General features: G+C 39.3%; 2 protein-coding genes across 3 annotated transcripts in view; one reads left to right on the top strand and one right to left on the bottom strand.

Moving 5' to 3' along the window:
- Positions 1-22,516, bottom strand: part of ift88 (intraflagellar transport 88 homolog) — a 24,425-nt gene extending 1,909 nt beyond the window's left edge. Inside the window, exons 1-26 of one of the 2 annotated variants that reach the window (XM_061053520.1) lie at positions 22,326-22,516; positions 21,180-21,242; positions 21,010-21,069; positions 20,759-20,812; positions 20,366-20,429; positions 20,054-20,123; positions 19,690-19,780; positions 19,182-19,286; positions 18,109-18,211; positions 17,405-17,751; positions 16,308-16,378; positions 16,047-16,133; positions 15,796-15,895; positions 12,317-12,403; positions 11,872-12,058; positions 11,599-11,705; positions 11,299-11,451; positions 11,063-11,178; positions 10,270-10,322; positions 9,212-9,277; positions 9,002-9,108; positions 6,903-6,975; positions 5,453-5,500; positions 4,662-4,679; positions 4,417-4,467; positions 500-607 (exon numbers count right to left, since the gene is read on the bottom strand). In XM_061053520.1, the coding sequence (XP_060909503.1) occupies positions 500-607; positions 4,417-4,467; positions 4,662-4,679; positions 5,453-5,500; positions 6,903-6,975; positions 9,002-9,108; positions 9,212-9,277; positions 10,270-10,322; positions 11,063-11,178; positions 11,299-11,451; positions 11,599-11,705; positions 11,872-12,058; positions 12,317-12,403; positions 15,796-15,895; positions 16,047-16,133; positions 16,308-16,378; positions 17,405-17,751; positions 18,109-18,211; positions 19,182-19,286; positions 19,690-19,780; positions 20,054-20,123; positions 20,366-20,429; positions 20,759-20,812; positions 21,010-21,069; positions 21,180-21,242; positions 22,326-22,406 (2,470 nt within the window). In that variant the 5' untranslated portion in view covers positions 22,407-22,516. The remainder of the gene's footprint in view (positions 1-499; positions 608-4,416; positions 4,468-4,661; positions 4,680-5,452; positions 5,501-6,902; positions 6,976-9,001; positions 9,109-9,211; positions 9,278-10,269; positions 10,323-11,062; positions 11,179-11,298; positions 11,452-11,598; positions 11,706-11,871; positions 12,059-12,316; positions 12,404-15,795; positions 15,896-16,046; positions 16,134-16,307; positions 16,379-17,404; positions 17,752-18,108; positions 18,212-19,181; positions 19,287-19,689; positions 19,781-20,053; positions 20,124-20,365; positions 20,430-20,758; positions 20,813-21,009; positions 21,070-21,179; positions 21,243-22,325) is intronic. The other variant, XM_061053521.1, reaches the window with a different exon arrangement.
- The window catches only part of cryl1 (crystallin, lambda 1), a 28,093-nt gene continuing 21,726 nt past the window's right edge, over positions 16,150-22,516 (top strand). Inside the window, exon 1 of the mRNA XM_061053522.1 lies at positions 16,150-16,158. The gene's annotated coding sequence lies outside the window, so the exon portion shown is untranslated. The remainder of the gene's footprint in view (positions 16,159-22,516) is intronic.

The raw sequence follows: 22,516 nt of genomic DNA, 5'->3' as shown, positions 1-22,516 counted from the left end.
GGGAGAGAGGGAGAGAGAGAGCGAGAGAGGGCGAGAGAGAGAGAGAGACAGAGAGAGAGAGAGAGAGAGAGAGAGAGAGAGAGAGAGAGGGGACTGCTAGCGGGAAAGGAGCCAAAGGTCGGACTCGTATCAGTGACGCCTGCTTGGAGGACCATAGCTTCCGGCTTCCGTTTATGGGTTGCATGCAATAACCACTAGGCCACCGCCTTAAAGCTTCTTATGTCAACATTGAAAATGACAACTTTAGGCTTTAGTGGACCAAAAAATACAGTAGCACCAGCAGCGTCACCATCAGAGTGGGCTGTGTGTGGTGCTTAACGTGATGCTGAATGTAACCTGGCACATTCAACCGCCTGTAAATAAATCACACTAATGTTTGACAGTCTCTACAACATCAAGGGATCAAAGAGAAACGAGAACAAGGCAGGTATTATAACACAACTGATCATAGCGAGTAAGAGAGACACACAAAAAAGACAAATCTGTTTCCTTTTCTTACCGATCTCTTTCGGGCTGCTCGCCTCGTAGGGCTCATTCGAACCAGGAAGTGACCTCATCTTGGCGCTCAGACGCTCTCCTTTAGTGCTGTTGCTGCTGTGGCCACTGTCTGCAGCAAAACACACAAACATACTCAGAATTAGAGAATGTGTTTGGACACATTTTAAAAAGGTGTTTACTTTCTCGTCAAAGCTGGAATGATTCATGTTTTGTTGAGTGTTGTGATTTCTCATCTGGTGTTGAGATGAGTGTGAAACTGTGCAGCCCGTGTTTGGAGAAAGACATCTGAACATCTGGATTTCTAACTTTAGCTTTTTCAAGACCCAAATTTCTTCTCATCTTTCAAACAAATATGAACTTTAAACTCAACCAGGAATACTTTTCATCCCCTTTTAATGTGTGTGAATGGAAGAACACTTTCCACAGCAGCCTCTACCATCAGTGTGTGAATGTGAAGGTGTGAGCTGCGGTGTAAAAGCACTTTGAGTAGTCGCTATACAAGCTCAAGTCCAAACATTTGCTATGAACAGGTGTACACAGATAAAGAATGATTGATCGATCTTCTGAAATTAAAGGTCGATAAAATGCAGGGAAAAATGTATCAACAGTATGAATAAAAATCAATGCGGCCCTTCAGTGTTCATTTCACGGTTGTTACATGACGATGTTGAATACGATGTAAGAAACCGCACTGACTTTGTGCATCTGTGTCAGTTTCACATCAAAGCACATGAAATGCACAGAGGTCAAACTGGACGTCGCTCATTTTTCTCACAGTCTGAAAAGTCAACATGATGAGATGTGAGATCTTCATCCTACTGCGAGAGAAACTCAGGAATCCTCTGAGTGAAGCAGCAGCTCCCACACATTACAGTCAGATGGATATTTATTCAACACATAATATATTCAATATTATATTATTATTAATATTCAATATATAAAGTTTATATTGGTGCAATAATCCTCTAAACAAAGACAAAAAAGCTTGGCGTTAACTTTTACTTTCAGATGGGCGCTTGTTAAAGAGGCTCCGACTGAACTTGCAGCACATTGTGAACCTTAATGCTCAATACAGATTTTTTTGCTTGGATCTGATTGTTTTTGTTTGGCTGGTCCACGTTATGTTTAAATGTGGCCTGTATCAGACTCCTGTTGAGAATCTTTGTTAAAAAAAAAAAAAAGGCGGATTCTGAGTCAATCTGTAGCTCATCTCATCGACACGGCAACAGTTACAGGCATCAAAAATGTCCATGCATAAAAAGTCAATCTTTGTGCTGATGGAGTCGTTTGTTTTGAAGATCAAAATTAATATCAGGCCGTTTCATAACCAGCTCAAATCTTCTCACAGGAGCTTTGAGTTCTCTCAGAGATGGATTCATTTAGCCGGACGGTTTTTTTGTTCGTTGCTATTTTCCCAAGAAAGAAACATGCTTCTGATCAGCCTCACACATGACTTTTTTTAAAGACCATTTTTGATCCAATCACAAATATGTGGACATTTTTTCAACACTTTTTAAAAAAATCTTAAACTGGCCTGTGTATTGACATATGATTGGGTCGAAATGACGACTAGACACAAACGTTTTGGATTTCATCAGCAGTGAAAGAGGCTGTGTAACTCCTTCCACTAAATCTAGAAAGGGCGCCTTATTAAGAGAGTCCACTACAAATGCTTGGGTAAAAAAGGCTAGGTTTTAAAAAAACACTAGAATTACCCTTTATAAAAAAATCACTGGCCAAGCACTTAAAGGATACCATCCATCAAAATCCAACAGGAAAATCTCTTTAACATCCCACAAGAGAGCAATTTACCGACGAGGCTGAACACTAGAGCCACCTCAGGCTCTAATCATTTTAGACAACGAGCCGGGACTCTTCACCAGATTTATGAATATGTTGAAAGTGTGTGTGTGTGTGTGTGTGTGTGTGTGTGTGTGTGTGTGTGTGTGTGTGTGTGTGTTCCAGGCTACGATGACATGGCGACAGAGCAGTCCAGTGAGCTGAAGCACAGACATGATTACAGACAGCAGCAGCACACATCTGGCTGCCAGGTAGCTTTTAACCCGTTGACAGAAGAACGCAGAGAGCTGAAAAAAAACAGGAAGGAGAGCGATATTCCACCTTTCCTCACCGTCTGAAACGTCTCACTCGAGGCCGCACAAACTGCTGGCAAACTGAAACCTGTGCTGGGAAATGGTTTTTTTTCCCCCCCCTTTTCTTTTCTTGGATGTCTCGGTGGATTTTCTATTTTACAATCCACAACTTGGAAAAAGAGGGATGATACAACAGGTTGGAAGCCAGACTGAAACTGAATGGAGAGTAACTGTTTCCACACGTAGAGTTATATAATTAAGCTTTAAACGCCCCCACAACAAAAATACAGCCCGAGCATTTCAGAGAGGTCAGACAGAGAAGTCGATCGATATTTACAACTGTTGTTCCAGCTAACAAAGTATTTGGAAACACTATGAGAGCATAAACTTTCTGACAAGCAGCTCATAAATGGGATGCATTTTTAAACACTAGCCGATATTTCTTAATTTGTTTGTACATGAAGAAAACAAGAGGATTTGGTTACAAAAAGTTAAAACACAAATATTATTCAAAAGAAAGATGAGTAATACTCGACATTTCTATCCTTTCTTTTACTTTCTGAGAGGAGAAGACGCAAAGAACGATGTATTAACTGCCCGTCAACACACAAACTCTCAACTGACAGAGCTGGAGATGTGCAGACTTTGCAGAAAATAAGTTTTCTCAGATATCTGACGGAGGGTCTGGGGCGATTCCTCCTCCTCCAAAGTGAGAACTCCGAATGCAAACACCAAACCACTTACAGTACCAACATCACAGCTGCCTGTCAGAAGATTTCTGGACCCTTTTCAGCTGTTTTGACTCGAATACTTAGGTTTTTTTTTTTTGTTAACGTCTCTGAAAAGTGTTCTGACTGCTCTCTTAACCACGCAAACGACCCTCAGATTGTGTTTTTTTTTTTAGTTAGAAGGATTTTCCATGATTTCTTAGCAAGCATGATAATAAATACGCATATTAAAACATCATACTTGGGTTAAATCACTGCTATGAAACAACTGAAAGTGTAAGAACATGCTTTAAACTGTGCATGAAGTTTGCTCCCCTGCAAAAATTGGAAATACCAACTAAATGTTATTTTAAAAAACAATTCTATTTACATCTTCAACACTTGTAAAAGTGGAAGAAAAGGAGATTTAAAAACAGAATTAGGATGTCATAACTAGCTTCATAACACAAAGACATCCATTTATTTTGCTCATCTAGCTATGCTAACATCTGGCCCAGCAACAACAGTTAAAATGAAACTTTTGGAAAACGATGTCAAAATGTTTCCTTCTCCAGTAAATGATCGTGGAGGAAAAGGAGCTCTAAAATTGTAAGAGATGTTCTGGGACTTCTGGGAACCTTCCTACTTTTATTTTTCATCATGTAACTTTCTTCTTCTTTCTCCGATGTCAAGCATCACACATGATGACCCTGCCCATCTGCCAAGGTCAAGGTCAACTTTGTTATCCCTGAAGGGCAATTTGCTATACAGCTAGCAGTGAATAGAAACAACTGAAATGAACACATCAAGGGGGGAGGATTTACATGATGCTGTTAAGGAGACCAATGGTACCAGGGACACATGTTTAAATCTGTTTGTCCTGCACCTGAGCTTGTACTCGGCACAAAGGGGGTGAGTGCAGCTTTTTTTTGCTGTTGCTGTCTGAAAAAATAAAGTATACATAAAAAAAGAAACGTCCTCTCCCTGCCAAGGTTGAGAGACAAGTCAAACTAAACAAGCAGATTCTGAAAAGAGCTTTAAAAAATTAGGTGTTGCAATCCTAAAAAAAAAAAAACAGATTGCATTTTGTTAATCTACAGTGAGTATCTTTTACATACCTCTCCCTGAGTCCAACAGTGGACTGGGTTGTTTAGGCTCAGATTGAGAAACTTTGCGGCAAAGAGGAAGCAGAGAGAGGTTACAGATGAAGCCGCAGAAAACAGAGAAAAGAAAGAAATATTACAGAGTTAGACTGAAGTGACTGCAGAGAGAGAGAGAGAGAGAGAGAGAGAAAGAGAGAGTTCACAAGCATGCGTAACGTCAGCTTTTGAGAACTGATTTGTTGGAAGCTTTGCACTCTCACCTGCTTTAACTTCCATGTCTGATGTGCAGAGGGAAAGTGAAGAAAAAGTGATTAGTTAAGGAACTTAGAAGTGTAAGAAGAAAACCAATATTCAAGGATTAAAGGGATCACACATAATGCAAAGCTTTTTCTAAGAAATGCAATCTCAGCTGTGGTAGGAAAAAACAAAATGGGACAGCTAAAGAACGAGACTTTGAGTTTTTCTAACCTAATTTATCAGGACAAAGGAGAGTAATGGGAGTCTTGGCAGGGTGGAGTCCCACTCACTTTAACAGGTGCTTGATATATATATATTTGTGTTTAACTACACTATGGGTTAGATGCTGAGCTGCATGAGAGAGTGAAGCTGGGCCTCGTTACAGTTTTTGGCAGCCGTCTGCAGTTTGTCTGGATTGAGTTTAAATTCTGCCCAGGAGCCAGCTTTCCAGAGCCGGAGCCAGTCTGGAGAATGTGTCTGTGTTTGTTGATCTGTCGTGAAGTGAGCTCAAACTGTGGAAGTTTATCATCTCATGTGTCTGCAGAGGATGTAGGCTCTTAGTATGTTATACGGTTTTATACTACAAAGATGATAGGCTGCATCTTGAATCCACATGAGGGCTTGTTTACTCCAGGTTGGATGATGCAGGAATTAAGTTAACCAATCAGGATCATTCATACACCCTGTTAGTGACCCATTTGGGGTCACAGGAACGCATTCAGACCATGTTAATTCTCCTTTTATGCACTTTAAAGTAATCAGGCTCGTTACAGATGATGACTGTAGTCTAGGCTCAGTGTGGTGTGAGATATACCCATAGTGCCGGTCTTCTTAGGGGGGGTGAGGACAGGTGTGGAGACGCCTGCTGCCCAGCATGCAGCGTGTGTGAACAACAGAAGGGAGAGGGGAGTGACGATGACACACATGATCCAGGGAATAAATCCCCTTACCCTGATGACAGGCAGGGTCTTTAACAATACTACTGCTAATATCATAAGTCATTTGAGCACAGATTGAAAACAGGAATTCCATTTTTAATACCTATACTGAGGAAAATAAACCTTTTTTTTGTTTTATTTTAGAGATAGGACAGTGGATAGAGTCTGTCATTTGGGAGAGAGAGAGAGAGAGTGGGGATTGACATGTTGGAAAGGAGCCACAGGTTGGATTGGAACCCGGGCCGCCTCCTTGGAGGATCACTTGTGCACCACCCACTAGGCTACCGTCGTTCCCATACACATGTTTTTAATTTGATTTAATTTGATTTAATTTAATTTATTGGAAAAAAGCCACAATGCCAATGCTACAGATGGTTGCCTAGTTACCTATAATGTACATAATGACATCTGAGTTATTACCCTCCTAAACCAGGCAGAACTATGTGGTACTTAACAGAACCTATCGGTAATAGTGGAGGTTTTTATTTGTTGTTTTTTAAACATTTATTTTTGGGCTTTTTTTGCCTTTATTGTCGAGGCAGGACAGTTGATAGAGTCAGGAAATCAGTGAGAGAGACAGTGAGGAAACGACATGCAGGAACAGCCTCCGCACACAATTCACACTAAGCACTATTTGTAATTCAGCTGTAGTTCCTTTTTAATACCTCCTTATTACCAGTGGTATTACCCCATAATGCACCACAGTTACCATGTGCTAAACACCTGTTAATTATGGGACGGTAAAAGGAAGGGTTAGCCTAAAATCCAGCTGAACTTTAATCACTCTGTGCACAATAGGTCCAATGTACATCATTTATTTTGAGCATGTATATTGCATTTTTGTCACATTTTTTTACAGGATAATTTAAACATCTGATTTATTTTCTAAATCTGTGCAAAAAAAACATTTTTACACCAAAACAAGTCATCAACGCAGGAGAGAAAACAATCAAGATCTGTCATAGGAACTGGATCATGCATCAAAGACGGAATTTTGGACAGCACTGATATCTAGTTTCAGATGTTTAAATGTGTATGTATTTGTTTTATTTAGAACTGTACAAATTAAGCGTTGTGGTTGAAACACGGCCCTTCCCATGCTAAAAATACACAATGAGTCATGTTTGTGTTTAGTTTACAGAATTGTTACCGATTGTTATTTTCAGGATTTCTGCACACTTTAATGTTCAATCAAGTTCACACTATCCCTGAGATGTTTGGGTTTGTATTTTTTCTTTAAACATTAAATTCAGGATTTAATCAGATATTGTATCTTCCACATCACAGCAGTGGGAACCTTTAATGTTACTGTAACTTCTGACTCACCAGCACTCCCAGCGCTGCCCTCTCTGCCTTCTCTCCGACCTCTGGTGCTGCCCTCCCGCCCGGACTTCACCCTCTGCAGGAAGACACACAGTAGTGAGAGGAGAAGGGACATTTTGATTAGAAAGAACAAAGGAGGAAATAAAAATACACTCCAGACCACAGAGCAAAAACTTTTAGTACTCGATTAATGGATTCTAATGACGTATCCTTACCTCTTTCTTTTTTTGCCTTTCTCACTGTTTCATAGGAGAGGTCAATTTTCTTGGCGTGTAAACAACTTTGGATAAAAACTAGAATATTTCATTTAAAGCAAAATAAAACTCACTGATGACTGATGAGTTATATTTTGGCTGTAATGATGGTTTTATGGATGTTTTTATAAATTCTACAGATTCCTGTTTTTACCTGATGAACTCTAGTATTTATGTATTTAATGTTGTTTCTATTGTCTGAGTCTATGTACCTGAGTTTCTGTTTGTTTCTTGTTTTCACATGGCTGCATCAAGGAGTCTCTCTCTCTCTCTGCAGGATAGTTTCTGTGTTTCCAACAGCGTCTCTGAACTGATTTAAGAGCAGCTGCTTGTGATTTAACAACGTCCTTGTGCTCATCTGTTCCTGGCTATGAGAAATATCTCCCTAAGACCATGGCACACGTCCCTGTTACTCTGAATCTTTCTCTTTCTATAAAGTGAACAGAACAGAGACCGCAACAAGTGTTGCTGATCACTGTTTTGGTTTTGGATCACTGTAGGTTATTGCATCGTTCAAGATGAGGATGCAATTAATTAAAAGTGTGATTCTGGAGCATTAATTCAGAGCTAAAGGAAGTTAAAATAGAAGAACAGAAAATAGATATTTTATTACACTGAAGATGCTTTCAAAATTCTCACAAAATTCTCAATAAGGTTGGCAGATATCCTTTTGATAGACTCATTTATTAGCGAGCTCTGGAGGAGGTTGAAGAAGCAGCTCTTGCATGATAATAATATTATTATCAATTATTATCATGGTTGGTTTATAGATTTGTTATCTTAACTGTTAAGATAACAAATCTATAAACCAATCAGAAACAAACGAAAACTGTTTGACAGTCTAGAGAGATCCGTGTGGCTCCCGAACTTCAGGGTAAATTAAAAACAGATAAGAGTTATCACAATAGCAGAAATCGACATATATATTGGATATAAGAACAAGGGCTACATCAGGTGGAAAGGGTAGAGCACCAAAATGCAGGACTACATTTGGTCAGTCATCTTTCTCAGTGAGAGGAAACACACCTCTGGAACACATTAACCATCTGAAATTAAAAAACTGACAGAGTTCAGGGTTTTTAAGACACAAGTAGAACAGTGGCTTAAATTGAAGCAAGTTTGTGAGCATTGACCCTTTGCTCTTAGAATAATCATTTTACTGTTTGGTCTTACTTACTCTCTTGTGTGTATTGAGTTTAGAATGTCTGTATTTGTATAGTACCGCTGTTTCTGTATTTCTTTAAGTCTAATGATTCTGTTTTAATCCTAAAAGACGAGCCAGGGACAGGGGTTGCAAATTAGCCAAGGCTAGAAACTTGTATCCATGGCATAGCAAAAATAGCTTAGCGTTTATGTCGTTCACACCATGTACAGAGAATCTGACCTCTGCCCTTTGCTGCACGTCGTCCCCTACTCTCTCCTCCAAACATTTCCTGTCTCTCTTCACATGTCCTATCCAATAAAGGTCCACAAAATAACTTAGACAAAGTTATTTTGTGGCAAAAAATAATAATAATATTATTAAAAAGACAAATAATATACTAGTAAAAATCAAGCAATGTGGATAGCTGTTTCGACACCAAAATACAAAGTCCCTCAGATGTTAGTCGTCAAAGTTTTTTCAAACATGCTGCGAGAGAGATCCACGACTTCCATGTACCATATTTCTTTCCATGAGAGAGCTGTCAGACAACAAGTGATGACAGCTGTAAAGGCTTTTAGAAACTGTCAGCCGGGGTGAATAACTTCCAGGTTGTAGCAACAAGGTGACGAGGAACAGAAGAACAGATGTTTATTTCCCCCAACATGTTGATATCTTAGGTGTTAAAGAAGTCCAGAGAGACGTACCTGTTCTCTGATCTCCTTCATCTTCTCCACCTTCTTCAGCCTGGTGGCATATTCTTGGACTTCTTTGAGTCCCATATCGGTGCACAGCCTCACCAAGAAACGCAGGCCTGACGATAAACACACAGTATGTTTTTATATTCTTTACACTCTGATGTTGCTGTTAGTCAAGAGATCTGAATAAAAGAGAGTGGAACAAACGGGATGAATTACATTCGACGTTTTCTGGAAACTTGCAATGAATGTCTTTGTACGTTTCCAGAGCTTTCTGGTAGTTTCCTGTAAAGAGAAAAAGATCAAAGTGAGCCAATGGTTATGAAAGTGCACAAATCAGAACAGAAATAAGCGATCAATAAGGGTCAGCACTTCATACAACAAAGATATAACACAAAACTTTTCCGCCTGACACCCAGCCTCCACCATCGGACTGTGTCGTCCCCACAACCACCGCCGTCTTCATTCATGCACGGTCTGCTCCGACCTCAGCGGCAAGAAAGTGTGGACAACAGGAACACGAGGAATACAAAGGAGAAATCCTTCCTGCATATTATCCCATATGCTCTTTTGTAAAGCGTCTTGAGTTAACACTTGTTATGAATTGACGCTATACAAATAATTATTGATTGATTTCCATAGACAGAAAATCAATCAAAGCAGCAGTACCCCCACTCCACAACTCCAACATAAAATATGTTAAAGACAAAGGAGTCGATTAAAACACTGACAAACTGAAATAAATGGCCCATTACTGCTGGTCGTAGGTCATTGAATTTATCATTATAATACTTTATTGTCCAATCGAGTCTAAAATATTCCATGTTTCACAAACATCTTTTGCAACAGAACAGAAGAGACAAACTTAAGACAAGAAACTGAGACAAATACGTTCAATATCACATTAAAATCACAACAGACGGTAATTAAGGACATTGAACCTCTATGTGATCTGGGATCAAGCTCATCTTTAGTTTACAGCATTATCAATATCTCTGGTTTGACTACAACAATTTAAATTCAGAGTTAATGTGTGTGTTCTGGCAGTTGTTACTACATTAGTCTGAGCTTCTCAAGGGGTTGGCCAACAATTTAATCTGGAAGAGCAAATCTGTTTTAAAGTCGTTTTAAAGGCAAGCAGACAAAATAGTCAAGTTTTGTGAATTACAATAAAAAGTGAATCCTCTTTTTGTGATCTTGATGTCAGTATCCAAACAGGCAGACAGAAGGTAGTTCAGAAACATGATGTATTAGGTAAAGAACAGATTCATTCTCACCACTTCTCCTGTAGCAGCTTGCCACCATGAGCTGCCATTTCACCTGGGTGGGTCTGAGGAAGAAGACATAAAAAAAAAAAGATCCAGTCAGAATGAAGACACTACCCTGCACTGAACTTTTAAAAAACATCAAAACAACTAATTGACAAAACTTGTTTAGTGATTTAAAAAAAAAAAGATGAATGCTGGTTCATATTTCACACTAAACAGCATTTCTAGTCAGTGTATTTATTTTGTGTTTGTCTGTTATGTCCCTAACCCATGACCCTCACTCTTGAAAAGTGTAATCTTCAGTGTGTATGCCTTAACCACCTACAGGGACAGTGGGGGCGCCCTGTCTCTGGCACTGTCATTTTGGTAGAGTGAGGCTCAGACCCGGGGTTGAATGAACCATCATATGAAAGAATTTGGTTCATAAAAAAAAACCTAAATCAGCTTGGAGGCCGACAAAATCAAATCATGTGTCCTCTTTCTACGAATGACTTCCAGATGAGCGTAAGCTTCACGGTGAAAGATGACCGAGACAAGGATCAAAACAAGATGAAATAAGAGACACATCCCTTGATCGTGTCAGGACAGTGTCGAAGAAGTGTGAGGACATCATGGCACAAATATTTCTGAGGATGACACAACAACTCTCGGGACCTGACTCCACCAAAAAAAATATTGTTAAAATTTAGACTTTAAGTCGCATATGAACTGCCAGTTGATGACAAATTTATGAATTTAACAAATATGTATTGATTTGTTTTTACGTTCATGCTTTTGTCCTCCAACGTTTGTGAGTACTTACTGTATGAGTGTGGCTCTTTCAAAGTACTGAATGGCCTTTTCACAGAACTGCGTCTCGATGTAGTAAGCACCAAGCCACTCTATCACATCAATGTTGGAGGGAAAGTACCTGAAGGACTGACGAGGATAAAAAACAAAACGGACAACATCAGAGCACACACAGGGAATCAGAGCTGAGATGTTAAAATCAATCTATTAAATATTTGATTGAAAACTTTTAAATAATGCCTCTTGTACCTCGTAGTAGTACTGGAAAGCCTGAGATTTGTCCCCCTCCCCACTGTGCAGCTCTCCCAGTTTGGCCAGTGCCTGGGGGTCAGTGGGAGTTACGCTGATGACCTGCATTAACCACTCGATCGCCTGCTGAGTGTCTTCCAGAAGCTCATATATGTAGCCACTGAGTCAAGGTCGAACAGACGCTCATGTGGGAACAAAAAGATGCAGGTTTGGATCTCTACATGAGCACCAACGCAAAAATCTAGAGAGCTATAAAAAGGGCCACAGACACAAATATAAACAATTGTTAACAGGATACAGGTTGGCCAGCTGGTACATGACCTGGGCGCTATTCCTCAGAATAGCATGGAGCTTCAGGAAGCAGTCCAGAGCCTCCTCCAGACGATTCAGTCTCTTATATGTTAGACCTGGTACAAAAGGACAGCAGCAAAGACCTATGATCAACTTGGTTTGGATCTGTAGCTTATCTAGATTTAATGTCAGGTGATGTCTGCGGGAAGGTCATTAGCACAAATTCATCTTTGTATGTTCCTAAAAGCATTCCAGTATTGTTCTTGAATTCTCCAGAGTTACCGAGGTTATAGAGGGCCTCCGTGCAGGACGAGTCGTTCCTCAGAGCTTCTTTGAAGAACTCTGCAGCCTTCTCGTGGTCTTGCTTGACGAACACCGTGTTGCCTTTGTTGATAAGTGCTGCGGGGTTGTAGCGATCAGCATTCATGGCGAGGTCGGCATATCGGTCAGCCTGGTCATAGTCCTTCTCCTGTGACAGGGAAAGGTCAGAGGAAAAGTAATGTCTGGTTACAGGTTGGTACAGACAATGAGGGTGTTTAGCTCTTCTTACACACTAGTGTATTGAGGTATCCTTGAACGCTTGAATTTCACGGAAAAACATTCGATCTTCTAAACATTTAAATTTACAAATCAAAAATGTAGCTTCTAAAAAAATTCAACCTCTCCTCCGTTTTCAAAATCATGTGTTGCCAAAGACTTTTTGGATTAATCTTTGAGAGGATCTTACCAAAAAGTAGAGGAAAGAGAGGTTTGTGGCTGCAGCACTCTTCACTCTGCTGTCCTTCTTTTCAAACGTCTTCAGTGTCTCCACAGCCTGATGGTGATCATTCAAAAAAGATGTCAAGGTAACAAGTAAAAAGTCATACTGCATCATGGACTATACAAGCCATTTCCCCCAGTATGTAACAAACCTACAAACATAAAAACCAACCTACATACAATACATTTGGACTTGTCCACTCTAGTGTTGATTTTTTATTTACGAGCTGTCTTGCTATAATGAAAAATGGAAAATGAAATCCACACAATAGAAATTAAAGGAGCAATCTGTAAGATATATCCTGAATTAAATGATAAAGTGAACTTACTATATGATCAGACATTAAGGAAACATGCTATGTTGAAGTGCTGGCTTCTCTGACAACAATGCAGCAGTTAAATGTATGCTAATTTAACCCGACCTAAAAAGCCTCTGCATGTTTCTAATAAGCTCCACGAGCAGAAACGTGCTCAAACTAGGATCAATATTGGAGATGCTTTTGAAAAATGGAGAGAGGTTAGAAAGCAGAGATGTTTACAGACCGATGCAGAGCTGGCTAAACACTGAAGCTTCAGTGTCCACCCAAGGCAACATGTGTGCAGGTTGACTTGGGGAGGAGGAGGAGGAGGGATGAGACAGCTCTCTCCAATGATTTGAATTTGGACTGCAGTAACTGTTTTAATCGCTACATGATAGAGTTACATATTGCTCCTTTGAAGAAAGTGAAAAGATGTTTGCATGATGAAACTATCTTCATTCTGATACACACAGTAAAGTCTCGGATGTAATAATAAATTTAGATGCTTGAGATGAAATGTGTAGTTGGTAATTATGCAATGTAAGCGCTTACATACTTGTTTTTATATTTTTCCAACGTTCTTTATGTGTTGAAGTTTTTTGACAAACCACCAGCTAGACTGCAGCTGCTCTAAGCTGCTTCAGGTTACACAACCACCACCACCAGTGTCTAAAAATATACATATATATATAAAAGCACCACAACCATGCATCAGATTTATATGGAGCTCCAAAGTGTTCAATATTGAAGAATAAATATATGTATCTCTATCTTTTAACAAACTTATTTCATTATGTCCTTTCTCAAAAGTTTGCATTCAGTTTAGATAACATCTTTGGTCTTAAGAATTAATGTTCAAAATTCAAGCCACTTCTTATTTGTGACAGTGGTAAGGTCACTGCTCTCTAGTTATTATCCAATCACTCACCCCATGTTTTAGGAGTAAAAGCTAAAAAGCTGCTGTAAGAATATGCCACCTGTTATCTTCTTAATTAATTATCAAGCTTCTATATTATTAAACTTGGCCGGAAGATTGTTGGTAATGACTTAAATGGTTTTGGTCATGTTTTTCAAGTAAGAGCCAATTAGAAGGCAAAGGCCATCCTGGAAGACCCTCCTCCCCCTCTGCATGCAGAGTTTAGACATCTGATGACAGGGAGGAGGTTCACTTAAACTGGGAGGACCGAATCCAACAGATGTCTGAGGTCATTTGTCCCATCAGCAGGTAGGTTTTGGGATAAGTTGTAGGCACTGTTTCCAGTACCCTTAAACAGTTGGACTTTGTGTCTCATATATATTTTTTTATTTTATTTTGGGCTTTTTATGCCTTTCTCAGTGAGACAGGACAGTGTACAGTGTCAGAAACCAGGGAGGGAGAGAGTGGTGAACAACATGCTTTAAAGGACCCACAGGTCGGATTTGAACCCGGGCTATCAGCTTGGAGGACAACAGCCTCCGTACATGGAGGGTTCACACTAACCACTGCCCCACTCATTGTCTATCATGATGTCATGGGAGATATGTACTATATGTATGTATTTATGTCTTTATGATGTTTGGCCTTCTGTTGCAAACCAAACTGCCCCTCAGGGACATTAAAGATTTTCTAATTACAATCCAATCCTGCAGTTAAAAAAACCCCACTGTATATTTTGCAAAATGTAGGATTCTCTAAAAAAAACTCACAGAAAATAGAAATTGTGCATAAAATGAATTTAAATATTGAACATTTTGGGGTCCCATACATCCTGTCAGTGATCAAACGTTGACGACTGCAGTTTTATGTTATTGGAAAAAACTTTGGAGCTGTTTAGTGTCTATTCATGTGTTATTGTTTTGTTAATGCTGCCACAGAGCAGCTCCACATGCCAAGCTGCAGCTCCCTGAGAACTCAGCGGTTTATAGTAAAAGAAGAAACCATGATTATAATTTCCTCCCTGGTCTGTGGCTTTCAAACCCATAACTGCTTCTCTAACTTTGTATCTGCAGTGCTGTTATTTAAAGAGGCATGCTATGACAGAAAAAAAACAACAACATGATATAAATGTGAACATGGAAACAGAGGGCAAACATACCTCAACCTTAGGCATGCAGATGGGAAGGAAAAAAAAAGACAAAAGCAAGAGAGAATGGAGGGGTATGAGAAGGGGGAAAATTTAGATCTGATGCAGATCACAGCTGGAACGACCAGAGCAGGAGAAAACTGACATATAACAAACAACACTGTGGGAAAAAACGGCATGGAAATACCATGTTGTAAGAACAAAAGGTGGAAAAACAGTCTGCAAAAAAACAGATCTTTCACATTTAACAAACGTAATGTTTGACAGGAAATACCACTCACTCCATTATTTATAAATGTAACGGCTAAAAAGAGACAAATCATTTTTAATTTTTATAACTTTTAACAGGTATGTACGCCAATTATTTGTGTCTCTCTCGTCAGTATCTAATCTGTAATTAATATAACATGTTACTACCATTAAATGTGATTCTTCTAGCTTATAAATATCACGATGGGTTTTTTAATTTAAAGGGGACATATTATGAAAAATCCACTTCGTTTTGAACATATATTTGGGTAACCTGAGTCTACAGACCCACAAACTTTGAAATAAACCCATCCGGTCCGTTTCAAATTTGCTCTCCTTGTGATGTCACAGTGGGATTCTGGTAAACACAAATCCCCTCCCCTCCCCTGGTATCTCCACCCATGGACTCCACCCCCAGCCTAGAGCAATACTGTGGCCCAGGTCCGCCATTTTTATTCTCGCTTCAGAGGAGTGATGTCTACCGGGAAAACACGGGGGGAGAGAGAGCTGGTTTATACAGGGTCACAAACCTCCTCTGGTGCTTGATTCATGTTATAGTTTGACCAAAGCACAGCACAGATGTTTCATTTAGACTACAGGGGACTGTTTGAAAAGGTGGAAAGGGGGGGATAATATGTCCTCTTTAATATAAAAGTTGTTTTATAAGAAGAGACAAGTTAGTCTTCTATAAACAATCACTTTAGGTAAATACATACGCTTATTGTCATGTCCTATTAACAGTGGGATGTCACTTTTGCAGCTGCTGCCATCATGGCTCAGCCGAGAGGAAATATTTGAGTGGTATTTCCCTTTATTCTGCATAAACAGAGGGTCACCTGGTTAAAGTCCTTCTGTCTCAGGTAGGTGATGGCTTTGTTTATCTCCAGATCGTTTGCAAGCTCGACATACTGAGAACTTTTCACCATTTCCACACACCTAAAGAAAACAAACAAAAAACACAAGATCTGTTCACAACCCTTGAAAATCACGTTTTCTGAGTCCTTAAAGGACCTGTGATGGAGCTGGAGTCTGCTTGCACACTGTATGCCCTCTGGTGTTGAGATGTGAGAAAAAAGAAGTTACAAACCAGTCAAATCCAGTGGCAAAAGATGTCTCGATGGCCGGAGCGATGAGCTTGGCTGCAGTCATGATGTACTTCTCAGCCAGGACTTTCCTAAGTACAGAAAACAGGACAGAAATCCAGGGAATGAATAGTATACGTGGGGGGGTTTGTTTTTGAAGTGCAGTTTGTTTCTGCTGTGGTAAATAAAAAATCAACATGCAAGTGACGTCAAGACAACGAAAGGATCATGTTCGCTTGAGGCCAGAGTGTGCTTGTGTTTCTTACAGATCTCTTTCCATCTGATGAAGTTTGTCGTTCTTAATGGCTTCAATGACCATGTTTGAGCTGGTGTCGTCCTGGTGGAGAAAACAGGATCAGGTTCACATTCAGATGTGTCAGGCATCCCTATCAACAACCACCTAACGCTCCGTCTTAAGTTTTAGTATTCTCTTTAACGTCTACACATCCTACAACTGAGAGACGAGTCATTTTGACAGTTTGATGAACTCATATTTGGTTATTCTAAATGTACAAATAAAAAGTAGACTAACGATGGAGAAAACTGTTAAACATGGCTGGATTGAAAAATTAGATGAGCACCTTGTTGTTCTTAGTTCTTGTTTTCATACTACTGTCAATGTTACTGGTTGTTAATGTAAAAATAAAAACTTATTGAATACTGAAGAACTGATAAAGATAGTTGTTAAATGTTGACACGCTGCAGTCCTTTCATTTACAACATTAACAACAAGCTAGCTGCTGCATTTTCCACTCTTTAGTGAGGACAGGGAAGGTACATTTATGTTTAGCTTAAACAGACAAGTAGCTGAAAATTAAAGCCGGACCGATAAATCGGCCAGCCAAAAATATCGCCCGATATTACCATACCATGTGACTATCGGTGTCAGCTAATTTTAACTCAGATTTGTCGTTATAACTAAGTTTATTGAATTTAAGTGTAGTATTATTTTTGAAATAGTTTTTATTTATAATTGCTCATTTCTAAGTTCAATTAGTGTTTCAGTGAACTCTTGTTATATTGACCAATAAAGGCTTTTGTTCAACTGTAAAAAAAAATCTTGTCTTCATTATTAGTCTTTTTAGGAAGTGTTTCATAACAGCATTTAAGGGATCAGTGCAATAAATGTGTGTGTATATCTATCCATCCCTAAAGATTGAAGATAGATCTAAGAAAGATATATCAATATCGGACATTTTTTTTCTCCCTAAAATCGATATTGACTCCAAAGATTCTATCTCGGTCGCGCCCTAGTAAAAATGTAGCAAAACAGAAATAGCAAAGGAACAACACTTTCCAAGAACAACAAAATTAGGCAAAGCATACAGAGCATAGAGTGATACCACAGATCACTGGTACCCACATTAGTCGGGATGTACTTGTCTTCATCGTCAATGCCCAGAGGAACAGAGATGAGCTTCTGGAAGGCCTTCTTCATCCTCTCTCTATCCCCGATGGCGAAGTAGCACAGGATGAGGTTGAAGCCGGTCTTGATGTTTGGACTCTCGCTCATGATGTGCTCAAAAGACGTTATGGCGTCTGAGTACTGACCCATGCGGACAAAGACCACTCCAATATTCTGCATGATCTTGATCCTCATTTCCTTGTGAGCGTTGGAGATCTGATCCAGCGCCATGCGGTAGAACTTGATGGCTTTAGGGTAGTTCTTCTGTTTGACGTAGATGTTGGCCATGTTGACTTTCAGACGGCCTGAGGGAGAAAACCGGCACAAAAACAACTGATTCAACAAATAATAGAAGACAAATCATTTATCAAGTACCGGTACATCTCATAAAAAATGGGATTGTCTGAGTGTTTCCAAGCAGAGGAAAGTATTTCAATCATTTCAATGTCATCTCATCCCAAAAAAAGAGGAAGTTGTTGCCATGGTTTTTGCAGGTTAATGCTGCTGCTGTGTAAAACCAGGAACACAGTATTTTGTTATTTTGTTGTTATTTTTATAACAGAATTAAAAGTGATTTCTCTCCGGCCTGCACTATTTGTGGATTCACAAGAAAAAACATCTATTATGAGTCCTGTGTGTTTTAAACTGAGAGGTCTGCTCACCTGCATTACTGAACATCTTGTTTTTAACGATGACCTGGTAGCTGTTCAGGGCTTCTGGGTACATTTCATTGTTTGCATACTGGTTGGCAAGGTTAAGCAAAACCTGAAAAATGACAGAAACACGTTACATTTTTTCGATAGAGTAACAAAAATAAGGCATCGAAGCAAACTAAGCGGACGTAATTTGTCTCCTGTGAGCTGAGTCCACATGGCTGAGAGTTCATGTCCACTAACTGCAGAACCAAACATGTCTCCTGTCTCCTGCCTGATATGTCTCTTTCTGTGTCTCCCACTGATATGAATACAAATCCATTCATGTTTGAACAAATAGCATCCAAACCTTCCTCTTATATAGTACATTAAACCAAGAATATAACATCTTCATATGACATCACAGCTGAGGGGCAATGGAAAGAAGAACACATCCCAACATATAAAGCAGCTGTTGGTGACGTACTCTGCTTTCCTAAGAGCATTTAAGCAGCCATACACTTTCATATCTCAAACTGTTTTGCATTAAAACTTCATGGAATTTCATTCACATAGGGTCAGAAAAAATTTCCTAGGCAAAAAAACGTCAACAATTTAAAATTAAACAACTTTTTGGAAGTCGCAGAGTCCAAAACTAACAGCTTCTCTTCAAACACAGAAATAATACAGTCACAAATGAAAAAGCTCCTGCTCCTCTTATTGTTACTGCTTTGTCATTTTACTTCATCTATCAGTATCTTTAGTCATTATAAAGTTAGAAACATAACAGAAAAATAACATTATTTCTTAATAGTTATACATAATAATCGTATGTAAACAAAGGGAAGCTCTGTATATGTTTGCACTCTTTCTCCAGTTGAAGAGAGAAGCTGGTTAAGGGTGAGTGAGTCTGCTAAATAAATGAGAAAAAAAGAGGACAACACTTCACCACAGAAGTTACTAATGAAGTCACAGATAAAGAGTGGGGTTTTTAAGAAGTGGTGGTTTATATGGAGGGCCATTTCAGAGTGTAGGAAGTGAATGCTAAAACATTTCCTGTAGAGACACTAAAATAAGAAGTAGATCTATAGCAGCAGCCTTACAGAGTAGGTGAGGTCTAAACTGATGTGCTCAGCATTCCCAGACTGTTCCCTCTGTCTCACGAGGGCCCTCTCCTTCCTCCCAGCCTCTTTGCCTTTTTCAAGAGCCTGTTGAAAAAAACACATCACATAAGTTTCATTAAGGAGACATGAACATGCTCACACAATGTCAACAAACAAGACTGAGGTAGTGACACCAATATCCAAGTCTGAAATGAACAATACAATAATAGAAGTTAGTGAATGTGCCCGCTGCTATACTGTTCACCTAACTAGAACAACAGTTCACTGTTTGAGAACGAATATGAATGCAACTAATTCACACTTTTGGCAAGTAAATCAAAAGCTTTATCATAGTGTTATCTTCGGTAGAAACTGTGAGGGGCATCTGATACATTTTAAATAGACACTGAGTCCTCAGAGCTGGACCATAGAGCTCACACGATCAAAAATAAGCCACTCCAAATCCATAGCAGTCATTATTATCAAACAGTTTGTTAAAGAATCCAACCAGTTGTAAGGCTCCGATGCTGTGTGCCATGCAGCTCTCCTCGATCAGGTCGTTCACTTTCTTCTCCAGGATCTTGATCTTCTCCTCGGGCCTGCAGGACCACACACACACAGATATACAGTGAGCAGTAATGCTGCCTGAAGGCAAAAGCTTTTCTCTACCAACTTCACAAAACTCTCCACTTTGAGACAGTTCAATGTTTATTAAAGTACTGGAAAAGGGATCGAATCCCTAATCACCTCTCTAATTTAAATCTGAAGTGGAGAAATTAAAGTTTGTGCTTTGTTTTGTAAAACAACTTTTAAATAGATATTGTCCTTACACACTGCTTGAGTAGAACTAACATCTTCATCTATCAACTCACGTGTCCTCATTCTTTGCTTCAAGTGGAGGAGCAGGGCCCTTGGACTGGCCCAGAGGATCAAAGGTAGGGCCTGAAAACACAGATCATGCTCATAATTATCAGTGTAAGACCATCTGGTTTAGATAATCACAATCTGATTTATTATCTGATGTAGATGTTTGTTTTAGAATTCCTTCTGCTTTAGACAGATAGAAGAAATCAAAATGACAAATGATATTCATGCTTCTTGTTATTGTGTCATGACATTATATCCCACGTCTATGTATATTTAATGAGTCGCTAAAGATCGCTATGTGACTTCCTTAAACTCACCGCGGACCATGGAGGACGTGTAACCTGCTGCTCTGACAGCAGTCATTGGTCGAGCTGCTCCATCCTGACATATTTTTAAAAAGTAGGGAAACAACATGATATACATATTACATTGACATACATATTCCTTACATTTTTTTTTTTTTTTTTTACAATTTTCTTCACAAAACTTTCTATTACATTAAAGGATTTTATAAAGCTTAGCTCGAACACATGATATTGGTCAGAAGTGTACACAATGAAATTTGTAAAGCTGTCAGTGAAACCCAAAATACAACAAATACAATCACTACACATGATGGACTGAGTAAGTGTGATTAAATGTTGTCAACTCATGTCTAATGAAATCCTGCCAGACTCCAATTGCACACTTTATTGGTCAGTGTCGCTCACCTGCACAGCTCCAGTCATGGGTCTTCCCATCGAAGAGACCAGAGGGACTCGAGACTTCATTAAACAATAAAATAGGTGAGAATAATTAACGCCAGAACTTAACAGATATTTTGTCTGTCCAACAGAGGTAATTATTTGAAATATTGTCTAATTCATTTAATTTGTACAAAGAACACATACTCTGAAGAGTTTGTTAATTTAAGTGATTAAATCAGGTGTTATCAGAAACAATTTCATTTAATCATACTTACCCCAAAGGAGGTTCCTAAGGCCCGAGATCCAATGGCAGTGCCAGGAAATTTAGCAGTCATCTGGATAGATAAAGACATGCCATTCAGAATGTATTACAATAACAAAAAATGTGCAGTAAGACTTCCAGTTGATCCTTTCACTCAGACACAGTTCTATAGGAAGTGCTCACCGGTGGTCTTCTTCCATGACTTGTCCTTACAGCTTGCTGGAAGTCCACATCATTCTCCAACTCCTTAAAATTGGTCAATGATTAGTGTTTCTTCTACACATTTTCATTGTTCAGTGTTAAAGCCCGCTCAAGTGAAGTTATTTAAAACAATTTGTGTTCAGAATCAGAAATACTAATACTATTAGTAGACCTACTTAAATTTCATGAAGATGAAAATACAGACAGCTTAATAACAACACAAAATGAATAGTAAAGGCAGTACTTGGAAGTGCACGTGAACAATAGACTGGACTGGAAGCACCACACAGAGGCCGTCTACAAGAAGGGTCAGAGCAGACTCTACTTCTTGAGGAAGCTTAGGTCTTTTAAATGTGTGTAGCAAAATGTTATCCATGTTTTATCAGACTGTTGTGGCAAGTGTCATTTTCTTTGCAACCGTCTGTTGGGGCAGCAGCAGCATCAGGGCTTGTGACTCTAAAAAGACTTAACAAGCTGATTAGGAGGGCTGGCTCTGTGCTGGGGACTCGCTGTGGAGCCCCTGGAGGTGGTGATGGGGAGAAGGATGATACAGAAACTGTTGAACATTATGGACAATAACATGCATCCCTTACACAATCTCGTGTGTGAACAAAAGAGTGTTTTTAGTGGGAGGCTACGGCAGCTAAGGACAGATTTAAAAATACTTTTTTTACCTACTGCAATTGCACTTTATAACGACTCCCCTTCAAGTAAGGACAGAAGACATTTAAACTTTTAAACTTTAGCCTGAGTTGCATATATCATATATCAAACTGTATTGTTGGCTGATGTTTTTTTTGTATGGGTGGGATATGTATGTATATATGTGTTGTGTTGTGTGTTTGTATGTATGCTGGCTGTTGGAACACCTACATTTCCCTGCTGGGATGAATAAAGTATATCTTATCTTATTTATCTTAATGCCAGTATTGTTGCCCAGATTCATTATGGGGTAATGTGGTGAAGTTATTGTCTTGTTGTCCGTCTTCATCCCTCCCCCTCATTTCGTATGTATCTTAAATAATAATTTTATATCAGTACTTTAAAGTTTCCTCATGAAAACGTATATGAGTTAGCTGCTGGTTTCAGACCTTAGATTAAAACATTAATATGAAGTGGCTAACTCACCTCGGAGTCAAAGGTTGGATTATAATCGTTATAGCCCGAGTAAAGATCATCCTCCTCCATTGCCAGATGCACATTTTCCATTTCCTTTCCCCCCCCGGTGAGCTGGCGTAACGAAAAACTTTACAAATGTAGAGGAGAAAACAGTAATTGTGCGAGTTGTAAGGACGGAGCAGATAGTTTGTTGTCGTTCC

The sequence above is a fragment of the Labrus mixtus genome, chromosome 13 (assembly GCF_963584025.1).
Source record: "Labrus mixtus chromosome 13, fLabMix1.1, whole genome shotgun sequence".
In the NCBI taxonomy this organism is placed as follows: Eukaryota; Metazoa; Chordata; class Actinopteri; order Labriformes; family Labridae; genus Labrus; species Labrus mixtus.
Note: the sequence above shows the minus strand (reverse complement) of the source record. Positions and strands in the feature narration are given on the sequence as shown.